At 43.4% G+C, this 24,608-nt stretch overlaps 1 protein-coding gene across 1 annotated transcript in view; it reads left to right on the forward strand.

Moving 5' to 3' along the window:
- ATP8A1 (ATPase phospholipid transporting 8A1) overlaps positions 1-24,608 on the forward strand; it is a gene marked incomplete at its 5' end in the record, with an annotated part of 249,508 nt that overhangs the window by 134,230 nt on the left and 90,670 nt on the right. The window contains 2 exons of the mRNA XM_065405013.1: positions 14,911-15,049; positions 16,629-16,693. Of these exons, the coding sequence (XP_065261085.1) occupies positions 14,911-15,049; positions 16,629-16,693 (204 nt within the window). The remainder of the gene's footprint in view (positions 1-14,910; positions 15,050-16,628; positions 16,694-24,608) is intronic.

Consider the following 24,608-nt stretch of genomic DNA (forward strand, 5'->3'; position numbering starts at 1 on the left):
CCAAGTGCATGGCATTGGTAGCAGTTTACCTTCTCAAAAGGGATGTACGTGTATTTCCTTACCCAGACAGCTGTCTGGTTCAAGGCTACTCCAGACCTCCATTTATCAAACACTGCATCTCTTCAACGTACTGGACCAATTTTATCATCTGTCTAAAGGATAGAATTCATTGAGGCAATCCTGGATTTCAAATCTGCCAGGATATTCCTGCCTTTTTCCAGGTCTCAGGCTTTATGAAACCTATGCGTGTCCCTCAGAAAGTATCCTCAGAGTACTGTAAGGGATTACCTCAGGATCCTAGGTCACATGGCAGCATGTCTCCCTTCACACTAGAGTGCACGTCAGCACGTTGCAGACATGATTCAACTCAATATAGCGACCTGAACAAGACAACCTGTTATTGTCTCTGAACTGGTGAATGAGCTAGTCCAACATGTGTAGAGGAGTTACTTTCTCACTTCCTCTCCCAACCATTACTCTGGTAACAGATGCCTCAGCCATGGGATAGGGAGCGCATCTGAGTGCCCTCCAGATGCAAGAGTTGCAGTCCAAGGCCATACGCCACATAAACATTTTGGAGTTGGGAGCGATATTTCATTCACGCCAGCGGTTCCAGTCTCATATTCAAGGCAAGGCGGTCCAGGTTCTCACCAACAACACTGCAGCAGTATTTTATGTGAACAAGCAAGGTGATGCTAGGTCCAACAGCCTTTAGCGGGGCAGTCAAGTTATGGAACTGGTGTATCGATCCTTCAGCTTAGACCATGAATGATCTCTCAACATGACCATTCTGGCTTGGGTGTTTCACATAGGGATTTTCCAGCTATGGATTATTTGTGACCCAGACGAACAGGAAGTGCCTTGTTTCTGCTCCAGAGCATGTCACAACCAAGGGTCAGTATTGGCCACTCTTCTGTTTCTGTGGGACAGAGACCTGCTCTATGTGTTCCCTCCAATGCCTCTGCTTCCCATGGTCATTATCAAATTCAAATAAGATCGTGGCAGAAGCTTCCTTATAGCTCCATCCTGGCCAAGACAGACCTGGTAATCAGACCTCTACAATCTGTCCTCTCTGGAGTCCTCTGAGGAGATAAGTAACCATTTTTTTCTTTTTAACCACTGAAGGTGCAGTGAGCTTAAGTCACATACATTGTCCTCAAAACTTTCTTTGTTGGTTTCTTTATTTTAACTCTGCTATTTGGGCGGGGGTGAGAGGGCTGTATTTTCTTTGTAGTTAAATTTAAAGGAATTGGTACCTGTTAGGCACAAATATTGTCTGTATGACCCATAGGAGTGGAAGGGCCACACTCACTCCTACTGGTGGGGGAAGCTCCTCAGACCCAGTCAACCGAGTCTGGCAATGTACAACTCCATTATTAACTTTGAACATCCACTAACCTAACCTGACTCTGTGCCCTATTTAAGCAGCCTTCGTTTCCCAGTCTTATTTGGATGAGTATGGTGCTGTTCAGTGCACAATGCCAGCCAACATCAAGGTCCCCGGATCCTTCTGGGTTGACCTGATTTGGTGCTGAGGTCCAGGCACTGTTGGCATTGCCCTGACGCCCCCAGATCCCTCTTGGTTGATCTAATTTAGCACCAACATCCCAGCATTGTTGATAGCTCCCAGGTCCCCAAATACCTCTGGGTTCACCTATAGAGTGCCTAAATCTGGCGCTGTTGACACAGAACCAAAGTCCCTGCATCCCAAGGGGTTGATTGAATTTAATGCTGGCTTCCAGGCACTATCACTTCAATGCCAAGGTTCCTGTGTCCCCCAGAGTTGACCTAATTCCATGCCGACATCCTGCCACTGTCTAATTAACACTGATGTACATGAATCCTTACAAGTTGACCTGGTAAGATGCTGAGGTTCTGACACCATAAACATATGCAGATCCATCCAGGCCTATTGAGTCCAGTTCCTAGGATCCAGCATTCTGGAGAACCACTTTAATAAGTGGCCCGTGCCCATTATACCTGGCATTAATGTTCCTACAATAGTCTGGGTCATCTGACTCTGCTGTTACGGCTTTGGCACCCTCAGATGGCGTACCACTTGCCTAACGTGGTCCAGTGCCAGGATAATTAGAATTGGTCTCCAGATCCTTCTGGGTTGACTGGGTCTAGTACCATGGATCTAGCACAATTGACATTGATGAACCATTTACTTGGGCTAGATTCAAAAAGAGACTTAGCCATTGTGAGGATTGCAATGTTTTGGTGCCTGGAAAATCATAGGAACACCACTGCAATTCACAAAGCCTAAAGGTGCCTAAGCTCCCTATCCAATTAATAGGGTGAGATAGGTGTCTTAGACTGTGATTCACAAAAGCCAGCAAGCTAGGCAGGGAGCTGCCTAAGGTAGTTAATGGGAAATAGTGATGACAGAAATGTGTTGTAAGCCCCAGTCCTCTTACAGAGATAGGCGCCCAAGTCCAAGCTTCAGGTGCCTATCTCTGCTTGCAGTTCTCATCTATGAACCCTCTCCTGGAGTTAGGCACATAAGGCATTTCTTGCAAGAAGTGTTGTTTTTATCCAGCACAAGTGGCAATAGGGTCCTTGGGTCCACATAGTTCGGGGGCAAGATCCAGTACCATTAACTTGGGTAAACTGCTTGTCAAAATGGTTTAGTACTCAGTGTCAACAATACTCAGGTCCCCAGGTTTGCTCATTACAACTGTGTCTAATGCTGACATGACTTACTTCAGAAACAGTATCATTTGCTAAAGGAGTATTATTGCATACACCAGTGTCACTAAGGTGTCATGATCTGTCACAGGTTCAGGAGAACGACAAATTGTGATGTTCCAGGTCTAGCCTAAGTGGCATAGGCCCCCAGATTTATCTACATTGACTGAGTCTGGTTCTGAGAACCTGGCACCATTATCTCTGTTTTTTATAGGTGGCAACATAGTCCCCTGATAGTTTGAGAGTTATTGAATTGGCACTCCTAAAATATGCATCTACTATCCTAGTCTCATTTAAACACCATTGAGAGGAGATCTCTACCAATGGTTTCTCCCAGAGCCTGCAGAGTTAGTCAGCTGAGGCCTTAGGCATTCCTTTTGTGAGAGTCCCTCTAGAAGAAATCGGTAGAACTGGTCATGTTTCAAGGCCAAGGTTCTGACTAGAACCTGTAACAGCATTAGTTGGCTACGAAACCTTTTTAAAGGGATGGGAGGAGAGGGGAAAGACAACTACAGATGATTGGGAGATGCCCACAGACACTGCAGGAAGTTATAGGGCGCTTGAAAGTAGGGGAATGTTGGGAAGACCTGTGGAGAAGGCCAAACTCCAGGCAAGAGGTGCTCAAGACTAAACATGCCCAGTTTTTTTAACCTTTTCTCATAGGTTAGGTTTTCTAAACTGTTTATTGTTTTTGTTGCTTTCTTCTGGACTCTTTCCAATTTGTCCACGTGTTTCTCAAAGTGTGGCCTCCAGAACTGAACACAGTATTTCAGTTGAGACCTCAGTAGTGCTGAGCAGAGTGGGACAATTACCTCCCATGTCTTAGATATGACGTTCCTGTTAATACACGTGTGATGGAGTGGACTAGGGCCAAAGGTCCCTGCTGGAGGCCTCAGGGTTCTGCCACACCTATCCCAGGAAAGGAGGAGTGGAGAGGTCCTCCAAGCAGGTTAGAGTGGCTGCAGGGGAGGCAGACAATCAGGGCCCAGGAGGGCCATATAAAAGAAGCTGCAGAACGGAGCAGAAGTTAATAGCTGCTTGGAGCTGGAAAAGAAAGGACTGCATACTTGGCTGGCTGAGGGAAATGCAACACAACGGACAGCTAAGTGGGGGCAGGGACAGGGGGAGCAAGAGGCTCCTGGTTGGCTGTTAGAACTGAGCCAAAGACAGTTTGCTAGCAAGACCGGGGGAGCAATGAAGTAGCTCCTGGCTGGCTACAGACACTGAGTAAGGACTGAGCCTGGGGAGGGCCGCAGAAAGATAGTGTCTCCAGGGAGGAAGCCCTGGGGATACAGCCCCATACCTGGGCTGGATTGATTTAAAGACTGTGGACACACCCATCCAGAGGGGGCGGTCGCAAGAAGTGGGTGCTGACCCCATTACAATGCCACAGAATATTAGCCTTTTTTTGCAACTGCATCACTTTGTTGGCTCATATTTAATTTGTGATCCACTATAACCCTTCAATCCTTTTCAGTAGTATTATCTGGCCAGTTATTCCCCATTTTGTATTTGTGCGTGGGATTTTTCCATCCTAACTGTAGTACTTTATTGGATTTCATCTTGTTGATTTCAGACCAATTCTCCAATTTATCAAGGTCATTTTGAATTCTGATCCTGTCTTCCAAAGTGCTTGCAAACCCAGCTTGGTGTCATTCTCATAAGTTACAAGCACACTCTCTATTCCATTATCCAAGTCATTAGTGAAAATATTGAAAAGTACCAGACCTAGCACAGGCCCTTGGGGAACCCCACTGGATACATCCTCATAGTTTGAAATTGAACCATTGATAATAACTCTTTAAATATGTTTTTTTTCAGTCAGTTTTGCACCAACCTCAAAGTAATTTCACCTAAACCACATTTCCCTTGTTTACTTATTAGAATGTGGGACTGTGTCAAAAGCCTAACTAAAAATCAAGATATATCACATCTGCTTCTTCAAAATCATAAACCCATCTGCCAAAATCACAAATGGCTTATTTTGGCCTCAGTCTGGCATTATGTAAAGGGAGTATGTCCAGACCAGGCTTCTTTATTACCAAGGAGGATACCCATTGTCACCAGTCCTGCTTCAGGGTGAAATAAGACCCTTTGCCAATAACAAGCTCCCATTTCTTGGACAGGAATCAGGAATTACATTATGTGTCCCCTCTGATTCCATAGGATCAGAAGATCTGACTGACCTGTAGACACACATGGCAAAGATATTGTCATTGTCATAGCCATAACCAGGTCTTACAAGTTTGATTCAAACATCCTAGTTCTGATGATAGCACCACTTTCCAAATTACTGGAATTTTGTCTTAAAGTTGGGAATAAGAATTTACCTCCTGCATTGTCTCAGGTTGACACGCTTGATGAGAGTTCTGACATGCGTGATGAGAGTGTTTCTCAGAAGTCTAGTGGGTTTTCTTTTAATTGGAAAGCAAGAGTTTTTGACCAAACAAAACCCTCTTGTGTTTAACCTTGCCATCTTTTACACTTTGAACATTCAGAGCCATGTTATGTGTTTGTGCAGGCTGCATGGGTTGTGTCTTCAGCTTTCATCTTCACATGCTCAGAGCAAAAGTCCTCCCTCACCTTGCAATATCCTAGTTTATGGAAGGATTGCTCCATGTACCACTAGGCTTACATCAGGTAACTGCTTTGCCTTCATGGCTGCACCAAAGGAATATGGATTATGAATTATGGTTGTGCTGTGAGTACCACAGGGAGGATATACCCTTTTAGCTGCCCCAGGGGTATTTCCTGTGGTGCACCTATCTCTTTTGATTTGGGGTTGGAGTCTTGCTTCTCAAAGCTCTTGGAATCTCTGGTCTGATAAATGTCAGAATATCATCTGTGCCATTTGTCACAGGGTAGCTGCACCTCTGACTTTTTCATGTCTTCTTTGCAGACACTCCACACAGGCTCATACCTTTAAACATCCCCTTTCTCAGGTCAGGAACACACATTCTTCTTCCTTCATACTGGAGATTTAGGCTGCAATTCCATTGCAATTCACTGTGATTATCCCAGCAGATCTTACTTTAGTGTAGAACCTGCATTTCTGCGGTCTTCCAGTACTATGACATAGTTTACCAATGATCAGACAGCTTTCACAAAGCACAGTATATTTAAGACAAAAGCATATCAATCAGTAAACAGTATACTCACATGCTAAGCTTACCAGGTATTACCTATCATCCACATGGGATCCTGGTAGGTCCATACACAAGTTTGTCCGTTTTTTATTTCAGAATCTTGTGACCCTCTGAGTCATCTCAAACTGAGCTTTTATACAGTTTGGGGCTTTTGTTTTCTGGCCCTCTTTAACCCAGTCAAAACCATTATATGCAATTTCCCATTGGGAGATTGTACTTCTCCAGTGCTGTTTATCTGTCCAGGGATTTGCATTAATTACCCTCCAGTGATTTTAGTTCCTGCAGGAAGCTCTGTAACCCTCCTCCATGGAATACAATTCCTAATTTGCAAAGATAAATATATCATTTATAGATAAAATAGTCTGAGGTTTTCATGCTTGCAAGCTCTCAGATCTGCCACACCATACACCCAAGAGAATATTTGTCGCATCAATAACTACTGCCTGGACTTAGTGAGATACAGGCAAAATAGCCAGTCTTCTATGAACTAGTCCATATGGTATATTTGATCAGTCAGTGTCCTAAAATCACTATTTCTGGTCTCACGTCATCTCTGTTGTCATGTCAAACAGACCAGCAGCCTGTATGCATTTTCCCAAGTATCTTTTATAACCTTATTAAGACTTGCCAGGCGCTCATTCACCTGCATATATCAAAAGTTATTCAACTAGTCTGAAGACTGCATCCATTTCAGGCCTTTTGTTTTCTTTGGGTATGTCTACACTACGAGAGTAGTTCGATTTTAGTTAAATCGAATATGTGGAATCGATATTACAAAGTCGAACGTGTGTGTCCACACTAAGGACAGTAATTCGACTTTGTCAGTCCACACTAACGGGGCAAGCGTCGACATTGGAAGCGGTGCACTGTGGGCAGCTATCCCACAGTTCCCGCAGTCCCCGCTGCCCATTGGAATTCTGGGTCGAGCCGCCATTGCCTTCTGGGTAAAGAAATGTGTCGAGGGTGCTTTTGGGTAACTGTCGTCATCCAACCGTCACTCCCGCCCTCCCTCCCTGAAAGCGCCGGCGGGAAATCAGTTCGCGCACTTTTCTGGTCAGTGACAGCGCGGACGCCACAGCACTGTGAGCATGGATCCCGCTGTGACCATCGCTGCAGTTGTGGCCGTTGTCAACGCATCGCAGCTCATCATCGACCTTTCACTGAGGCAGATAGAGAGAAATCAGGCGAGGAGGCTACGGCACCGGGGTCAGGACCTGAACTCCGAGAGTAGCACACGCCTGTCTGAAACCACGACACCCAGTGCCGAGGACATCACGGTGGCAATGGGTCTTGTGGATACTGTGGAACGGCGATTCTGGGCCCGTGAAACAAGCACGGACTGGTGGGACCGCATAGTGCTTCAGGTCTGGGATGAATCCCAGTGGCTGCGAAACTTTCGCATGCGGAAGGGGACTTTCCTCGAACTTTGTGAGTTGCTGTCCCCTGCCCTGAAGCGCAAGGACACCCGGATGCGAGCAGCCCTGACTGTCCAGAAGCGAGTGGCCATAGCCCTCTGGAAGCTTGCAACGCCGGACAGCTACCGGTCAGTCGCGAACCAGTTTGGCGTGGGCAAGTCTACCGTGGGGGTTGTTGTCATGCAAGTAGCCAAGGCAATCGTGAAGGTACTGCTGTCAAAGGTAGTGACCCTGGGAAACGCGCAGGCCATCATAGATGGCTTCGCCGCGATGGGATTCCCAAACTGCGGTGGGGCTATAGATGGGACTCACATCCCTATCCTGGGACCGGACCACCAGGCCAGCCAGTACATCAACCGAAAGGGCTACTTTTCAATGGTGCTGCAAGCACTGGTGGACCATAAGGGACGTTTTACTAACATCAACGTTGGATGGCCGGGCAAGGTTCATGACGCTCGCGTGTTCAGGAACTCTGGTCTGTTTAGAAGGCTGCAGGAAGGTATTTACTTCCCGGACCACAAAATAACTCTTGGGGATGTGGAGATGCCTACAGTGATCCTCGGGGACCCAGCATACCCGCTAATGCCCTGGCTCATGAAGCCCTATACTGGCGCCCTGGACACAGAAAAAGAACTGTTCAACTACCGGCTCAGCAAGTGCAGAATGGTGGTGGAGTGTGCTTTTGGCCGTCTCAAGGGGAGATGGAGAAGCTTACTGACTCGCTGTGATCTCAGTGAAACCAATATCCCCATTGTTATTGCAGCTTGCTGTGTGCTCCACAATCTCTGTGAGAGCAAGGGGGAGACCTTTATGGTGGGGTGGGAGGTTGAGGCAAATCGCCTGGCTGCTGATTACTCCCAGCCAGACAGCCGGGAGATTAGAAGAGCCCAGCGGGACGCACTGTGCATCCGGGAGGCTTTGAAAGACAGTTTCCAGACTGAGCAGGGTCACCAGTGAATTTTAAGTTTGTGGACTCAGAACCTGAACTTGCCACCGTTTCTTTACCCAGTTACCGTTGACTATCCTCTCCAGTTACATACCCCCTTCACCCCCTTCCCAAAAAATAAAATCTGTTCTGTTTTGTTAATGAACACCGTTGTCTTTATTACTGTTTTCGCGGGAATGTTTTAAACCTGGGACGCAGACTGTGGCGGGGTGCGGGTTTACTGTTGTGATGCAAATGATGCTTCTAAACTCCAGGAATGACGGGTTCCGCAGTGGTGGACTGGTTGTTTCAACAGAGCCTGCCAGCCCTCCTGGGCGGGACAGCGTGTATGTGTCGGCTATGTGACTGTCTGGCAGGGGGAGGAGGGTTACAGCTCCCCTGCTGCGGGGCTCTGTGATGCATTAGATCTGTAACTGCCCTCCCCCGCCACAAAGTCACAGAGCAACCCCCCCCCCCACAGAACATGAAAACCACCTCCCAGATTGAACAGGGTCACTAGTCACTGCACTGGGTATGTGTCCTGATCCTGGACCTGACCCCGCCTCTGTACCCTGGTAAAGGTGACTGTCCTGTCCAATTACCATGCCCCTTCCCCTCGTTCAGACAGACTCTCCTCCAAAATAAAATCATGGAAACAGTAATTAACAGAAACGAATATTTTATTATGAACCAGACATGAAACGTGGGGGTTGAAACTTGCACGGGGGCTTCTGTGAGGTGTGTAGGAAAGGACTTTTAAAATTTTGGGGAATGAGAGCCTTATAGTGCTAGAGCAGTCTGCAGGGGTTGACTGAAAGTTTTAACGGCCCTTGCCGCCCCTCCTTCTTTGTACTTTGGGTGAGGGGGGTGTGGGACTTGGTGGCGGGGGAGGGCGGTTAGAGATAGACTGCAGCGGGGCTCTGTCCTCCTGCCTCCGGTCTTGCAGAACATCCACAAGGCGCCGGAGCGTGTCCGTTTGCTCCCTCAGAAGTCCAAGCAGCTTTTCAGTAGCCTGCTGGTCCTCCTGACGCCACCTCTCCTCCCGTTCCATGACTGCTCGGTGCATTTGGGACAAGTTCTCCCTCCACTGTGTCTGCTGGGCTGCCTGGGCTCGGGAACAGCTCATTAGTTCTGAGAACATGTCCTCCCGCGTCTTCTTCTTCCTCCTTCTAATCTGCGCTAGCCTCTGGGAGTGTGCTGACAGGCTGGGTTGGGAGACAGTCGCAGATGTGTCTGTGTGAATGGGAAAAATGGAGTGAATTCCTGAGACAGATAAATGAAGTTGTGTACAAAGAACCTAGTCTTTCTCTGTGAACAAGACCATGCACTGCACCTCTCACATGCGCACTCAGGACAAGGTCGAATTTTCGGCCATCGCCTTCAGTGCCTGGGGTCCTGCAGTGGTCTTGCAGTTATCTGAGAAGCGTGGCAGGACACCTGAACTTCTGTAGCGTGCAATCATGGTAAGCCGTAGACTTCTGGCTGCTTAAAACTGTACTAGTAGCACTGGCCTCCTTTCACATTGAAAGCAATGCCAGTCTCTGCTGCCAGCAATCAGGACAGCATGAACTATGCCCCTGTCCCACCCCCTCGCGGCTGTTCCAGGGAAAGATCCCTGTATGCTGCCCCTCTCCCTCCACCGCGTGGCTGTAAAGCAGTCCCAATACTAACATTCCCCTCCCTAATTCAAAGCAGGGCGTAATGAGCGACATCACCCTGCTGAGGATCTCGGAGTCCCAGAGGGAAAGGATGTTTCGAGAAAGCCTTCAGAAACCAGGGCCGTTTGCCGCTATGCTCTGCAGGGCGATGATACCAGAGTATCTGATGGTGTTGTGGCGCGGTAACGTGTCCTACCACGGAGGGCCCACTAAGATCGCCCTACCCAGGAACCTGATGAACAGGCTGGAAATGTACCTTCATGAGACCTACGAGGAGTTCTCCTATGAGGATTTCGCCTCCATCCCCGGCCATATTGACCGGATTTTCGTGTAGGTGCACTGGGACTAAAGAGTGGAGCGTCTTGGGCAGCATAATCATGACTTACCGGACATTGTAAAAAAAATTTTAAATACTTGGGACTAAATTGTGAAGAGCCTAAGGCAGACAAATCATGAAAAACCCTTTGTTACTATTGTAAATATTCCAGTTTTTTTGCAGATAATTGTTTACATGTTTAAGCACTTTAATAAACAGCCATTGTTAATATTATAAATATTCCAGTTCTTGTAAAAATAAATGTTTAGATATTTAAAGCACTCACTGCTTGATCCTTCCCCTGATTCTGTCTCCGGGGTAAGGGATGGGGACGGTTGGTAGGGGATCTCGGTAAGGGTGATGAAGAGCTCCTGGCTGTCGGGGAAATCAGCGGTGCCAGCGCTGTCGACTGCCTCGTCCTCCTCATCTCCTTCTTCATCTTCCCCGTCCGCTAACATGTCCGACGAGGAACCTGCCGCGGACAATATCCCATCCTCAGAGTCCACGGTCAGTGGTGGGGTAGTGGTGGCGGCCGCACCTAGGATGGAATGCAGTGCCTCGTAGAAACGGGATGTGTGGGGATGGGATCCGGAGCGTCCGTTTGCCTCTTTGGTTTTTTGGTAGCCTTGTCTCAGCTCCTTGATTTTCACGCGGCACTGCGTTGCATCCCGGCTGTATCCTCTCTCTGCCATGGCTTTAGAGATCTTCTCGTAGATCTTTGCATTCCGTCTTTTGGAGCGCAGCTCTGAAAGCACGGACTCATCGCCCCACACAGCGATGAGATCCAAGACTTCCCGATCAGTCCATGCTGGGGCCCTCCTTCTATTAGATTGCACGGCCATCTCTGCTGGAGAGCTCTGCATCGTTGCCAGTGCTGCTGAGCTCGCCACGCTGTCCAAACAGGGAATGAGATTCAAACTGCTCAGACAGGAAAAGGAATTCAAATTTTCCCGGGGCTTTTCCTGTGTGGCTGATCAGAGCATCCGAGCTCGGACTGCTGTCCAGAGCGTCAACAGAGTGGTGCACTGTGGGATAGCTCCCGGAGCTATTACCGTCGATTTCCATCCACACCTAGCCTAATTCGATATGGCCATTTCGAATTTAGCGCTACTCCTCTCGTTTTGGAGGAGTACAGAAGTCGAATTTAAGAGAGCTCTATGTCGAACTAAATAGCTTCGTGGTGTGGACGGGTGCAGGGTTAATTCGATGTAACGGCGCTAAATTCGACATAAAAGCCTAGTGTAGACCAGGCCTTTGTAGAGTTTTCAAAGCTGTTGCTTAAAGTTGTATATGTATTTACTTAAAAATAATTGTTCCTCACTGAGGTCTGATGTGGGAAACTGAAATTGCGGTCACTTCCAATGTAATCTAGTGCTTGTGCCTGTTGTGGAAGTTTTGCAGTGCTTTTCACCTAGAATTTCTTCCTAAGGGCTTGTACTGATCATGCTTCTCTCTCACAGAAAAGACTATGCCAAGGGCACTCTAAGGGGGGGGGGGGGAAAGAGGGGTTACTTACTAGTTAGTGTTGTTCTTTGAGTGTGTTTCCTCTGTATACTCACACTCCTTGCCTTCTTTCCCCGCTGCTTTGAAATTTCAGGAAGACCATTCTGAAGTTAGGGAAGGAGCTAAAGGGTGGTTTTATACACATGGAATCCTCTGTGAGGGGGAAGGAGGAGCAGCCCCAGCTATCAGTACTCACTAGAAAAATTTGTTAGCTTGACACCAGAGGCTTTATAACCCACAAGTGGGAATATGTAGAGGAACCATTTTCAGAAAACCAGGATTACTAGTAAGTAATCCCTCCTTTTTAAAAGAATGTTATGATACACCAGCTGGCATGCTTCTGGTGCTAAAAATATTTCCATTAATTGTTTTTGCTGAAATTCCCAAAATTGGAACTATTTTATCATAGGGATTTTATCAAGATTCAGTATAAATTATGTCATTGCCTTTAGTGTAGTCATCTATGTAAAGTAATGTTAATAATTAAATTAAGTCTAGTGTAATTGTTCAAACCATGTGTACAGAAACACATACAGAGTTCAAATCCTGTCACTAGTGTTCACAGTGGAGTTGAAACTGTGGTTATCGTTCAGGAGCCTAATCTTAAAATAAATTATACTAAGGCTAAAAGAAAGCATATAGATGTTTCTAGAAAAATCAATCCGTTATATATTACTAGGTTTCTAAACTGTATTGTAGCATTGCATAGACCTTTTCCATAGAAATTTAGAGCATAGGAAGAAAAAAAAGAATAAAAGAAATAGCAATACTATAGTTAGTGTTGAGATGGTATTGCAGTTCTAAAACCCCATTTTCAGTAACATCACGTTTAAATATAAATTGTTCATGTTTGGTCTGTTCCCCAAAGCAGCTGTTCTTTCAAAGTCTGATGAAAATGCATTCAATCATTTTGTAATAATACATTATGTATGTGTAAAAAAGTATGTTTTGCAGGGAGAGTGTTTTTTAGCTGCTTAATAGGGAACAATAGAGTACTACCAAGGTCACCAAGCACAAAACCAAAGTGAAAATTTTATGAATACAGCAAGATTTAATGCTAAGGTGTTTAATAAAAATAAATTTAAAACAACAAGTTAAAGCAACAAAAGGCAGAATATAAACATTTTCTTAAATAGTTGTTGTCAATAGAGTTTCCAGAATTTATTAACAAGAAGACAAAGGACCCAATTTTCAGAGGTGCTGAGGACCCATAATTCTATTTGGGGAATTCTAAACCATGGGAATTGAGGGTGCTTAGTACCTCTACAAATTGTCTCTGTCTCTCTCAATTATTGTTCCATTCCTTCTTCTCAGCATTGACTGGGCTCAAATAGGACAGTTGCACTTGGAAACATTAAAAGAAAGAAAGTGGGGTTGGAGTACAGTAGTAAAACCAGAAACTTCTTAGTGCTTATCCCTTCTTTTACATTCATACCCTCTGTGGCCTTTGACAAGTCACTTAGGCCCAAATTTTTAAAAGTGACCTCTGACTTCCATGCCTCAAGTTTTGGATGCACAACCAGAGGCAGTAAGGTGGAGGATGTTCCATGTGTTATGAGGGCAGCACTGAAGAAGCCACAAAGGTGGGAGAGGAATTGGATGAAGAAAGAAGGATCTGGTGCTAGAAGAGCAATATCTAAACATCTACTAGGGATAAACATTTTAAAATCCGCAGTCGTGGACAGCATACACCCAAAAGTCCACAGAGAGTTATCTGAGGAGATCACTGTTCATGTCAATTTTTAATAAAACTTGGAATACTGGGGAAATTCCAAAAGACTGCCAATATTCTAAAGGGCTAATGAGATTACCCAGGGAATTATAGGCCAGTTAGCTTGATATCAATCACGTGCAAAATAATGGAAAGCTGATACAGTATTCAATCAGTAAAGAATTAAAGGATGGGAATATAATTAATCCCAATCAACATGGGTTTCTTGAAAATAGGGTCTTGTCAGACAAACCTAATTTCATATTTTTATGAGATTGCAAGTTTGGTGGATACAGGTAACTTCATAGATATAATATATTTAGACTTATGTTTGGCATTTGACTTAGTACTGGACAACACTGTTAAAAATTAGCAATATACAAGCACATATTAAATGGATTAGGAACTGGCTATCTGACGGATCTCAAAAAGTCAATCAAGGGTTCCACAAGGGCAAGTTCTAGGCCCAGTGTTATCCAATATTTTTATCAGTGGTCTAGAGGCAAATTAAATCCCTGTTGATAACATCTGTGGATAATACAAAGATTGGCAGAATGGTAAATGATGAGGCCAGACTAGTCACACACAGTGACCTGGATTGCTTGGTAAAATGGGCCGATTCAAACAAAATTCATGATCCTACATCTAGGATCAAAGAATGCAGGCCATACGTATAGAATGGGGGACTGTACCTTGGAAAGCAGTGACTCTGAAAAGGATATAAGGGTCACAATGCACAAACAGAACATGAGCTCCCAGTGCAAAGCTGTGGCCACAAGGTCTAATGCAATCCTTGCATGTAGAAATAGGGAAGTATGTGGAAACAATTTTATTCTTACATGTTGCATTGATGAGACCGGTTCTGAAATAGTGCACCTAGTTCCAGGGCCACAGTTTTAGAAGGATATTTGAAATATTGGAGAAGGTGCAGAGAAACACCACAACAATTATTTAAGGGCTGGGGGAAAATACCTTACAATGAGAGATTTGAAGAGCTCAATCTGTTTAATTTATCAAAACAATAAGAGTGAGAGATGAAATGATTACGGTGTATAAGTACCTTCACTTGAGAAGATATGAGCTAAGTTAAAGCCAGACAAATTCAAATTAGAAATAAAGCATAGTTTAACAGTGAGGGTGCTTAACCATTGGAACAAACTACCAAAGGAAGTGGTGGATTCTCCATCTCTAGAAGTCTTAAGATCAAGCCTGAAAGCCTTTCTGAAAGATATGCTTTAGTCAGGCACAATTTATTCAGCTCAGTACATGGGTAACTGGGTGAAATTCTATGGTCCATGTTATACAAATCAGACTAGATGATCTAGCCTATAAAGACTGAAAAGGGAAACTTTCAAGACTCACCAACATAGTCTGGAAAATCCTTGTTCTTTAAACCAAGGTGATCAATACAGTTTAAGAGATATGTGTGAAGAGTCCAGAAAAGTAAATGTTAAAATTACTGTTTGTGGAAAAAATTGGAAATTTCAGTAGCTAAACTTCAATTTGAAGTCCTTTAATTATGTCTTTAATTCTGCGTTTTCACAGAATCTTCAACTGCTTGGAGCTACAGCCATTGAAGACAAGCTGCAAGACAAAGTGCCTGAAACCATAGAAACTCTAATGAAAGCAGACATCAAAATTTGGATTCTTACTGGAGACAAACAAGAGACTGCTATTAACATTGGTATTGTATTTGATTTTTGAGGTGTAGTTAGATCTTTTTAAAAATCTTGTGATAAAAGCCATCCAAGATGTAAAGGAATTAGAGCAAAAATGCTTTCAGACAAGCGGGGTATATTGTAAAGGTAACAGTATCATGTGGCACTCCAGGATTTAAGTGCTAGCTGATTATGCAGTATTTTGAGGAAAAAAAGCTTAAGACCAATTTATTTCATAGTACAACGTTAATTTAGAATTTTCTGGCTTTCCTCTGCTTGTTCACTTAAAAAGTAGTTCTTGAAGGATTTTATTTGTTTGCTCCATAAATAATTGATACCTATCTATAGTCGAATCCACCTTAACAAAACTTTGGTCCTGGAAGTTCCTAACATTTTTAAACTATTTCTTTCTGGGGTTTTATTTGGGAGATGATGCTGCAAAGTGTGACCACCCTCAAACCACAGAACTCCTGCAAAGCATTTTATTGAACTCCCACCAAAAAGATAAATAGAAAAAAAGTTCACATTTTCCTTCCAGCTCTATAAGAAAATAAATTTTAAAAAGCAGATGAAGTACAGATGGATGGCACAGGGTTTTAATTTTTTTAAAGCATTTTGAAGTAGATATGTATTCTTATGGTGTGGATCACATGGGGCATTCTCATATGGAGGTGTTCTGGAGGCATCAATACAGTGCGCCTCATCTTCCAAACACTTTACTCAGGCATATAGGCTCACTGATATTAATGGAACTAGTTGTGGGAGTAAACTTACACATGTGCATAGATGTTTGCCAGCTCAGACCCAAAAAGAACAAAAACAAAACCAGTTTGTCACTGAATCAGCAAGCTTGGTATTCCTAGTATTGTTACATGATTGTTATTTTTCTTATAATATTAAAGTGTTCTAGCTAGACTATTTCCATTCCTTGTTCCTAAAAGGTTATCCTAGTAGTATGTCAAGTCAATACTAATATGAATGTGCAATGTCACATACATGTTATGGATATTTTATTGGGAATTTTCATAAATCCTGTAAGAATCATTTATCTAGTGAAAATATAGTTCTGTTCAAGTGATAACATCATAAGACCAGGATGAAAATATTATCAGACCAAATATTGGTGGTTGGAATTATTTTTACATTTTGTATTCCAAAAAGTTGCCTTTCTTTTCTTGTGATAAATACTGTAAAGAATAGGCCAGACTTTTTCTTAAGCACACACAGTTGTGTACAATACATTACCATGTGTCGAACATACAAGCACAAATATCCTATCTGCATGCACACCTTAGGAGTTTGCACACACACCCAACGTGGCTATTTATGCATACAAGCACCTGAATTGCACACTCCCATTGTTTTTTGTACATGGAAGTTATGGGATTTTATAAACATTTGTGCACAATTACATACTAGCTATGATAATCTTAGCAAAATGGCTGTGCTAATGTGTTAGATGTTTTACCATTGTTCTCAGTAGGTCAGAGTTAGGCCAACACTGAATGTTTTTCAAAATTTCATCTTTAGTTTAAAGAGGAAATATTTGGTTAAATTATCAATGTTCTAGAGTAGAGCAGTTATTTGTAACATTTTTTTTAACAGGTCACTCATGTAAACTTTTGAAAAAGAACATGGGACTCATTGTTATCAATGAAGGGTCTCTTGATGTAAGTAAAATCTGCAAATTCTTCAACATGAAAAATAATGATTATAAGCCCCATTAAAACGTTGTTTTATTTTACTTAAAATATCCACATATCTGTAAAATATATTTCCTTTGCGAGAGAAGCAACTTTAGCATCTATTACTTTAGTCTAATATAGCAAACTGTTAGAAACTATTAAAACTAATAGTTTAATTCCTTTGCTTATTTTGTTGAGTTTTTGGTCAGCTAGCCAAAATAATTTGCTGCTTATTATGCATCAGGAAAGCTGCATAATAAAAGGATTGTGCCATAGTGCTGCTGAACGGCTAGAGCTAATTCATGTCTGTTTTTATACGGAATATTTAATATTTGGTAAAGCACTAATTAGTGCCTGTGTATGGTATGCATCAAACATTATTGTTAAAAAAACTCAAATGACTAAGTAAATATTGAAATGTCAACAGTAAGAATTTGATTTACCAACTTTATCAATCATTTTAATCTCTTAAACTTGAGTAAGTGATTGGGCCATATTTACCCCTTTTATAATCAGATGCAGATCCACTGACCTGTGCCAGATATGTACTTTGAAATCCATGTGTAATAATAGTGTCAGTTACCATTTTCTATACCTCAGATTTACTGCATGCAACCTTTCTAACAATGTGATTAAGTGTAGGAGAGATAAAAATGTTGTGTTAGCTCATAAGAAACCTCCCAAAAAGGTTTTGATCCCTATGAGCTATTTTTTGCCCTTTAGAATTCTAAACAACGTACCATATTTCATAAATGACAGAAGAGGGTCTTTAGATCAGGAAAGATTATGACATAAAGTGGGAACATCTCCTGGGGCTGAGCAGGATAAGGAATGGAAAAATCGTCTCCCTCTAAGGGATCCCTGAGTAAAATTAAAACCAGAGAATGAAAAGAAATCTCTTTTGCATGAAAGTTACCTTTGCCCCAAAAGACTTAAAGGGAAAACCCCAAAAGTATTAAGATTAATTCACCATATAGTTCTGTTCAGATCACTTGAAGTTGAATCTGAGAAGGGGATTATAGGAGTATGAGAGGTGAGTTGGGTAAAGGCAGCGGGAAACTGAGGGAGAAGGAGTTAATAAACAGAAAAGAGAGGAGAGTGAGAAGCATAACAAGCAGGGAAGCATGATGTTTGGTAGCTGAGGGTTTTAGTGATAATGTATAGGGACTGGATGAAAGACACCCAACCCAGTGAAAAAGCCAAGAAATTAGAAGATAAAAAATTCAGAGTCCATGTTTGAGACTTGAGTGACTGCTATGTCAAGAGACTGTGAAGGCTTCTCCGACCAGTTATTCTTGTTATTTCCCCATGTGTTGCTGGCCCTGGTGCTGCAGAATGGAAGACTCCTCTGAGTCCAGTAACAATGAGGCCTGTGTGAAAGAGCACAGAAACTGCTGCCTGGCACAGCAGGGGTTAAAGAAAACATGTGGGCTCAGCTAGCCCCGCCCCAATATACCTGCAGCCAATGCCAGGCCTGGAGGGGAGAGAAAAGAAGGGAGCCTGGCTCAGTTGGGGGCTGATTGGCGAGGAGGCAGGAGCTCTCTGTTCACCTACCTGAAGGAACGGATCAGTGACCTGCCAGCCAACGCAGCCACTGGAGACAAATAAGCCTTTCCCTGCCAAGAGGAGCTTGCTTACTGTGGGATAATTGAACTAGCGGGGCCACACCCCAGATTAAAGAGACTTTTTAATAGGAAATCACCCATGGAAATGGGTCTTGAACCCTCCTATTCCCCCCACCCGGCTGTCGGAGAATAACAGAGTTCTCACTTTTTGTTTGGGTACAGCAAGTCAGATGCTTTATTAACTCTCACAATTGCGCAGAGGGAGAGAGCTAAGCAGGTCTCTCTACAGGTAAACAATTACAGCAAACCTTTATACCTTTCATTACAGACAATAACAAGCAACAGCTGCATTTTGTTTATACATAGGCCATCTTGATATCTTATTTTTCTCACTTGTTTTGACTCTAGCCTACATACAATATTTTCTACACATTATCTACACAAGGTCGCAACAACTTCTCACACAGTTCTTTCCCACTCGCCTCACACAATCCTCGCTTCTACAAATCTTGCGTTATTAGGGTTACAGTTAGCCTGACTCTTGCTAACGAACTGTCATGCATTGCAGTTCCTTCCTGTCGGTTCTTTCTCTGCTTCCACACGGCAGAGAGGCAGACCCATCAACCCCTGTTTAGGGGCTGAACCACACAGGACCCTGGGGAGGGTCTAGGTCCCCCTCCAACTGCTCTGACCAGCGAGCTAGCCACTAGACCACGTAGCCACCAAAGGCGCAATCACAACTGGTGGAGAATGCGGGCAGTGCCCTGGACCCTGCTGTAGGGAATTTAAATAAAAACAAACAAACAAAAGGAAAGCCTTTGAATGGGAATGGAACAGCTACTGAAATGGATGGCTGAGCAAAACACTCCTGCACCAGATGGCCATGCAGCAGCATTTAATTCATGAATTGACAAGCCCAGCAGCAGCAGCAGCTGCTCCAGCATGTGGCCTCCATATTGCGACCCAGTGCTCCAGCAGAGCCAACTAACTATCAGGCTTACCCAGATGGGGCCTGATGATGATCTTGAGGCTTTCTTAGAAACTTTTGAGCAGGGCCGCCCAAAGGATTCAGGGGGCTTGGGGCAAAGCCCTTCCATAAAAAAAAGTTGCAATACTATAGAATACTATATTCTCGTGGGGGCCCCTGCGGCAAATTGCCCCACTTGCTCCCCCCCTGGCAGCCCTGCTTTTGAGCGGGTAGCTGTGGTAGCCCAGTGGCCCCGAGACCTATGGGGTTCAGTGCTGGCCCTGTACTTAACCAGGATAACACAGACCACATATTGTGCTTTAGACCCCGCTGCCGCCAAGGAATATGCCCTGGTTAAGGCCACAATCCTCGATGCCTTAGACATCTCAGAGAAGACATTCCGTCAATGCTTCCGGGAGGAACGGTACCCACCGTGAGCCCGACTCCGCCTGTCCACCCAGAAGCTGCGGAACACATGCTAGAGATGGCTCAAGCCAGAGGCGAAGTCAGGAGCGCAGTTTTGCTGAACTGGTCCTACTAAAGCAGTTTGTCCAGATCTTTCTCCCTGGGGGAAGAGAGTGGGTGTTGCGGCACCATCCGGAGACCATGATGGACACCATCCAGCTCACTGAGAATTACCTAGCTTCCAAGTCCTCTGTGATGACGACCCCCCACCCCAGGGATCGGTTGGGACCAAGAGCTCCATAACACAGTCCAGGTAGAAGAATGGACCATAGATACGACTTAAGGGGAAGAGGCAGATTGTCTGAGGTCTTTTCTTCCCTCACAAAGGCCTTTTGTTGAAGATTCGTAGTCCCGTACATCCTACTCAGAATGAGTAGTGAGTTCTGCAGTATTAATTGCACAAACACTTATCAATATGCAAGCATGTTCCAAACTGATGTTTGCTTTTGGTAGAGTTATATTCAGAAAAGTGACTCCATAGCACCACTGTATTCTTCATGTTTTCTCTCAGGGAGCCAAATTTTCAAACAGATTTTCACATAGAATCTGAATTTATATGTGAAAACTGGCCAGTTGTACATCTGCCTAATTTGACTGCATAAGTCATTTTTCCAAAAGTAGATAGTGTTCATCAAACGGTGTGCTCAAATTTAGAGGTAGTTTATAAAATTTTAGCTCTGTGTCAGTGATGTGCTGCCAATGTTTCAACAAGTTGCTCTCTTAGAAATATACTGCTTCAATTGATGGTGCATGTGATATTCCCTGAGTAAAATATGTTCCACTACTGCCTATGTTTTATCTGGGTGGCTTGAAGTGATCAGGTGTATCAAGCAGTCTCCACTGGCTACTATGCTTGGTCAAGCCAGTACTGGATTTTCAAATTCTGTGGGATGGGAATGAGTAGGCACACCGTTACTGGGAAGGAAAGAAGCGGGCTACAGTGGTTGCAGAACGCTGATTCAGTGCAGCAGGAGTTTGGCCCCAGCTCTTCCCTTCCTTGCACTGCTAGCGGAAGGCTGTGAGGACTACATCCTTCATTTCTTATGTGTTCCTACTGGTGCTGGTGAAGAACACGAGAGGGGAGTTGCCCTTGCATCAGCTGCCAAAGCAATGGTGGATGCACCTGCTGCATGGTGATTGTCTCTGCAGAGCAGCAACTGGCACAGTTCCAGCCTTCAAGGAAAGCTACGTTATTTACACGCAAAGCTGGCCTTAACGTTTTTGTGAAGACTTGTGAAACAATTGTTAGCCAACAGGCAAAAAAAAACCAACCCCAAACTCTGATTGCTGTCCTCCATTTTCACACCAATATATATAAGGCCAACCTAAGGAATTTGGGCAGCGTTAGCAAAATGGTTCTTTAGGATACATCCCAAACTTAACTTACTCATTTTACATAAAATTTGGGATGTGAGAGGACCTGAAGGTACTACTGGCCTCCTAATTCTGAAGTGAAGCCCAGGTTTTTTTGGTCCTTTCAATCCTACTGATTGGTTTATTTTAGTTTAGAATTTCAAGATTATCTCCACAAAGATAGCAAATTACTTTTAAAAAAAAAAATGTAAACAGACTTTCTTTGGGTTCAAAAGCCATCTCTCTTAAAGAGCTCACATGACAATGCTGCATGTCATTAATTTGCTGTGGTTGTTTGTTTCAGTAATTCTACTTAATTTGTTGATACAAACAGCTTTTAATCCTTGTAATGGGGTGCACTCAGCTCTTGTGAGTGCCTCCTAGCCAAGTGTATGCATGCCTGCAGTTTTTTCTCAATTTCCTCCACTTGTGGTGCCCCCTGTTGGCCGCTGCGCTCGTCAGGAGGGTCGTTGGTGACCCAGCCCTCCAGCCAAGTTACACTCTGTCCATGTGCGAAACAAAAAAATCCCTTCCGGGGTACACAATCCAAAATGTCCCCAATATCCTGCAGCCATCCCCGGGCTCAGTCTTCTAAAACAGTCCAACAGGGCCCGTCATAGTACCCTCAGTTGGTATGTCCTTCTCTGCTGCAGACTGAACTCACTCTGGTCCTGCAGCTCCTTTATTATGGGCCTGCTGGGTGCTGATTGGCTGTTTCCTGCAGCCTCTCCCCTTGGCTGCTTCTCCTGCAGCCACTGTAGCCCTCTTGGACAACCTCTCTACTGCTCCTTTCCTGGGATGTGTGTGGCAGGACCCTGAGGCCTCCAGCAGGGAGCCTCTAGGTCTAGTCCACCTTGTCACACTCCTGTTATCACTGCAGAGTCTGAATAGCTATGGAAAAGCATGCTGGATTCAATTCTGCCTCGCTCATCTATACCAAAATGATCAGATAAGCTTCAGTTGTACAATACTTATCACTGGTGTTGGTGCAGCAGCAGGAAAAAATATAGGTTGATTCTTCTAACTGCCATCTTCTGCATAGTTAACCTGAGATTTGAAAATCTTCTTTCGTATTGGATACTTCCCTATTTGATTTGGAAGTACTTGAGAAATAAATATGGAACCCTGTGTTATCATGAGTACAAAATCACTTTTTGTAGTACAACAGTTTAAAAGCCCCTCAAAAAAATTGGAAAATCTCCCCATAGGGAAGGTATTTTTAAAAACTCTTTTAGAATGCCTAAAAGTAGTTGACAGTTTTGCTAAGTTTGCAATGAGAGTTTTTAAGAATAATTTAGAGAATCTATTTATGCTTCTTGTACTACGAACAACAATGGAAGTTGAGGTGAAAAGTAAACTTTGTAATCAATATCAGAGTCTTACAACAAGTAGAGTCAAAAGTTAAATGAATCATGTGTGCAGAGGTTAGAAATAGCCATAATACACAGTATCTTGCAGTGTTTGTTAATCAAGAGCACATTTTTTGAAAAAACAACTGTTCAGTGAATTAAAATACGCTATTGTAATTGTAAGTCTTTATTTTATAAATTATTTCCTAGACTTTCATTTTTATGTAACTGTAATTTAGTGTATTATTAACAGAGGAGAATCTACTTCATACTAAACATTCTAAGAATAGGTATAGCCATGGCACAATATTACTATCTGGAGGGTGTAATTGTAGACAAAAAGAGAGGTCTACCTTCCGTTGCAATTTCAACAGAGGAAGAGAGACTAGGAAATTAAAAGGAAAAATTCCAATCTTAAAAAATAACCCCCATCATCTTCCATCTGAGGAAGAGAATCCGGAAAACTTTGTAAGGCACCGGAGGCAATGTGGGCAAAAAATATGTATTCTGGAAAAAAGGGTTGTGGCAGATCCTAGGATGCTAGTCCCATTAAGCCCATTTAAAAGTGTATTTAAAAATTACTTCTGCTCAGTATTTGTATGTTAGATTGTCATATTTATATAAATCATTGAAATGATCCCATGACCATGTTGAATTTAACATGCCCCAGGCTAAATAGGGTGCGGTTATTGTGAAGACTGTCTTCCCAAGAGGAAAAAATACAGAAACTGTATTCCTGTGGAGCAGCCCTCATGGAGTGTATATTTTCCTCAAGCCAAACTTTCTATACAGCAAAGGTATAAATAAGTTTCTCTGTTCCTGTCGACCTCCAAAAGCCTTCTTTGCAGCTGGGCTTTCAAGCATAAAACAGGAGAAAGAGAGGGTAATTGTGGCTTTCTGAAGGCCACACAAAGAACAAGAGTTACTATAAATATTTAATCTCCATTTCTCCTTCATGATACTGCTTTCATAGAGCCCCACTGTAGGAGATTAGGTCTCAGCAACCTTCCTGAAGAAGTGGACTGAGAATTCCTGCTATTTAAAACAGTGATAGAAGTATTGCCCTCCCAAAACAAACATCTGCTGTTGATGCTGTGTTCAGAGAATAGGGATTTGTGAGGCTGTGAACCAAAATCTTCATAGCAGCCCTAAAGATTTCAGATACGGTCCTATCATAGATACATGTAATAAAAAATTGTGTCCCCTTAAGTAACTGACACCTGAGGTGATAGTCAGGCATGGGAACATCAAATACTTCATAATGTGACCAGATGCATAATATTATTCACTTTGTCTCCAAAGACCTAAATAGTCCATTTAATTTTTTTCTAAACAGCTTAGATATAAGTAGTAGCTAACAGCTCTTTTATCGTTCCTGGTATGTAGATTTACCTATCTTGAAAGGTTTCTAAATTTTTTTAATGTGGTAGCATAATTAAGACTTTCTGGATTGCAACATGACTGCTTTGATGTCCTGGGACAAGGGACAGGGCATTCTGCCCTAAAGCCTAGCAACCCTGCTGATGTATGAAGAGAATTAAGAGTGTGATGCATTGAGAAGAAATTAAAAAAAGATTTAAATAAGCCCTTTCTCCCAGTGTAGTAGAAAGACATTAGATACATGCAATGAGTGAGTTAAGTCTTGCCTTCAGTCCCTCACAACATCAGACACTCTTTAGATTTGTAGCAAACAAGCCCATGTTGATGCCCCATCTCGCTGTCTGGAGTGGCTCATGATCATTTGTACCCACCTCAGGACAGACTGTCAGAAAACAGGGCAGAAACCCCATATTGATGGTGTGTTCTATAATTAGATTTCACCAAGCCAGTAACAAATGTGAACTCCTGGATCACTATACCAGTCTTACCATGGAGTCTCAGACAGCCCAATCAAACTCTCCAGTCTATCTTAATACCCAGACAAACTGGACTTTGTGATAATAGGTCATTTAAGCCAAAAAATCACACTACATCAGGTTGCTCCCAGTCCCAAGAGACCAATCACTTACCCCAGCTCAATTGCTACTCTAGATCTTACACAAAAGACCTCACTGGTAGCCAATTCTATAGTAAACTAACTAAAGGTTTATTAGCTAAGAAAAGGAGTGAGAGTTATTGAGAGGTTGAAGCAGGCAAAATATATGTACAGGTGAGCCACAGTCTATAATTCCAAATGATGGCAGTGATGTAATAAACTACCA

Source organism: Emys orbicularis, chromosome 5 (assembly GCF_028017835.1).
Source record: "Emys orbicularis isolate rEmyOrb1 chromosome 5, rEmyOrb1.hap1, whole genome shotgun sequence".
Taxonomy (NCBI): Eukaryota; Metazoa; Chordata; order Testudines; family Emydidae; genus Emys; species Emys orbicularis.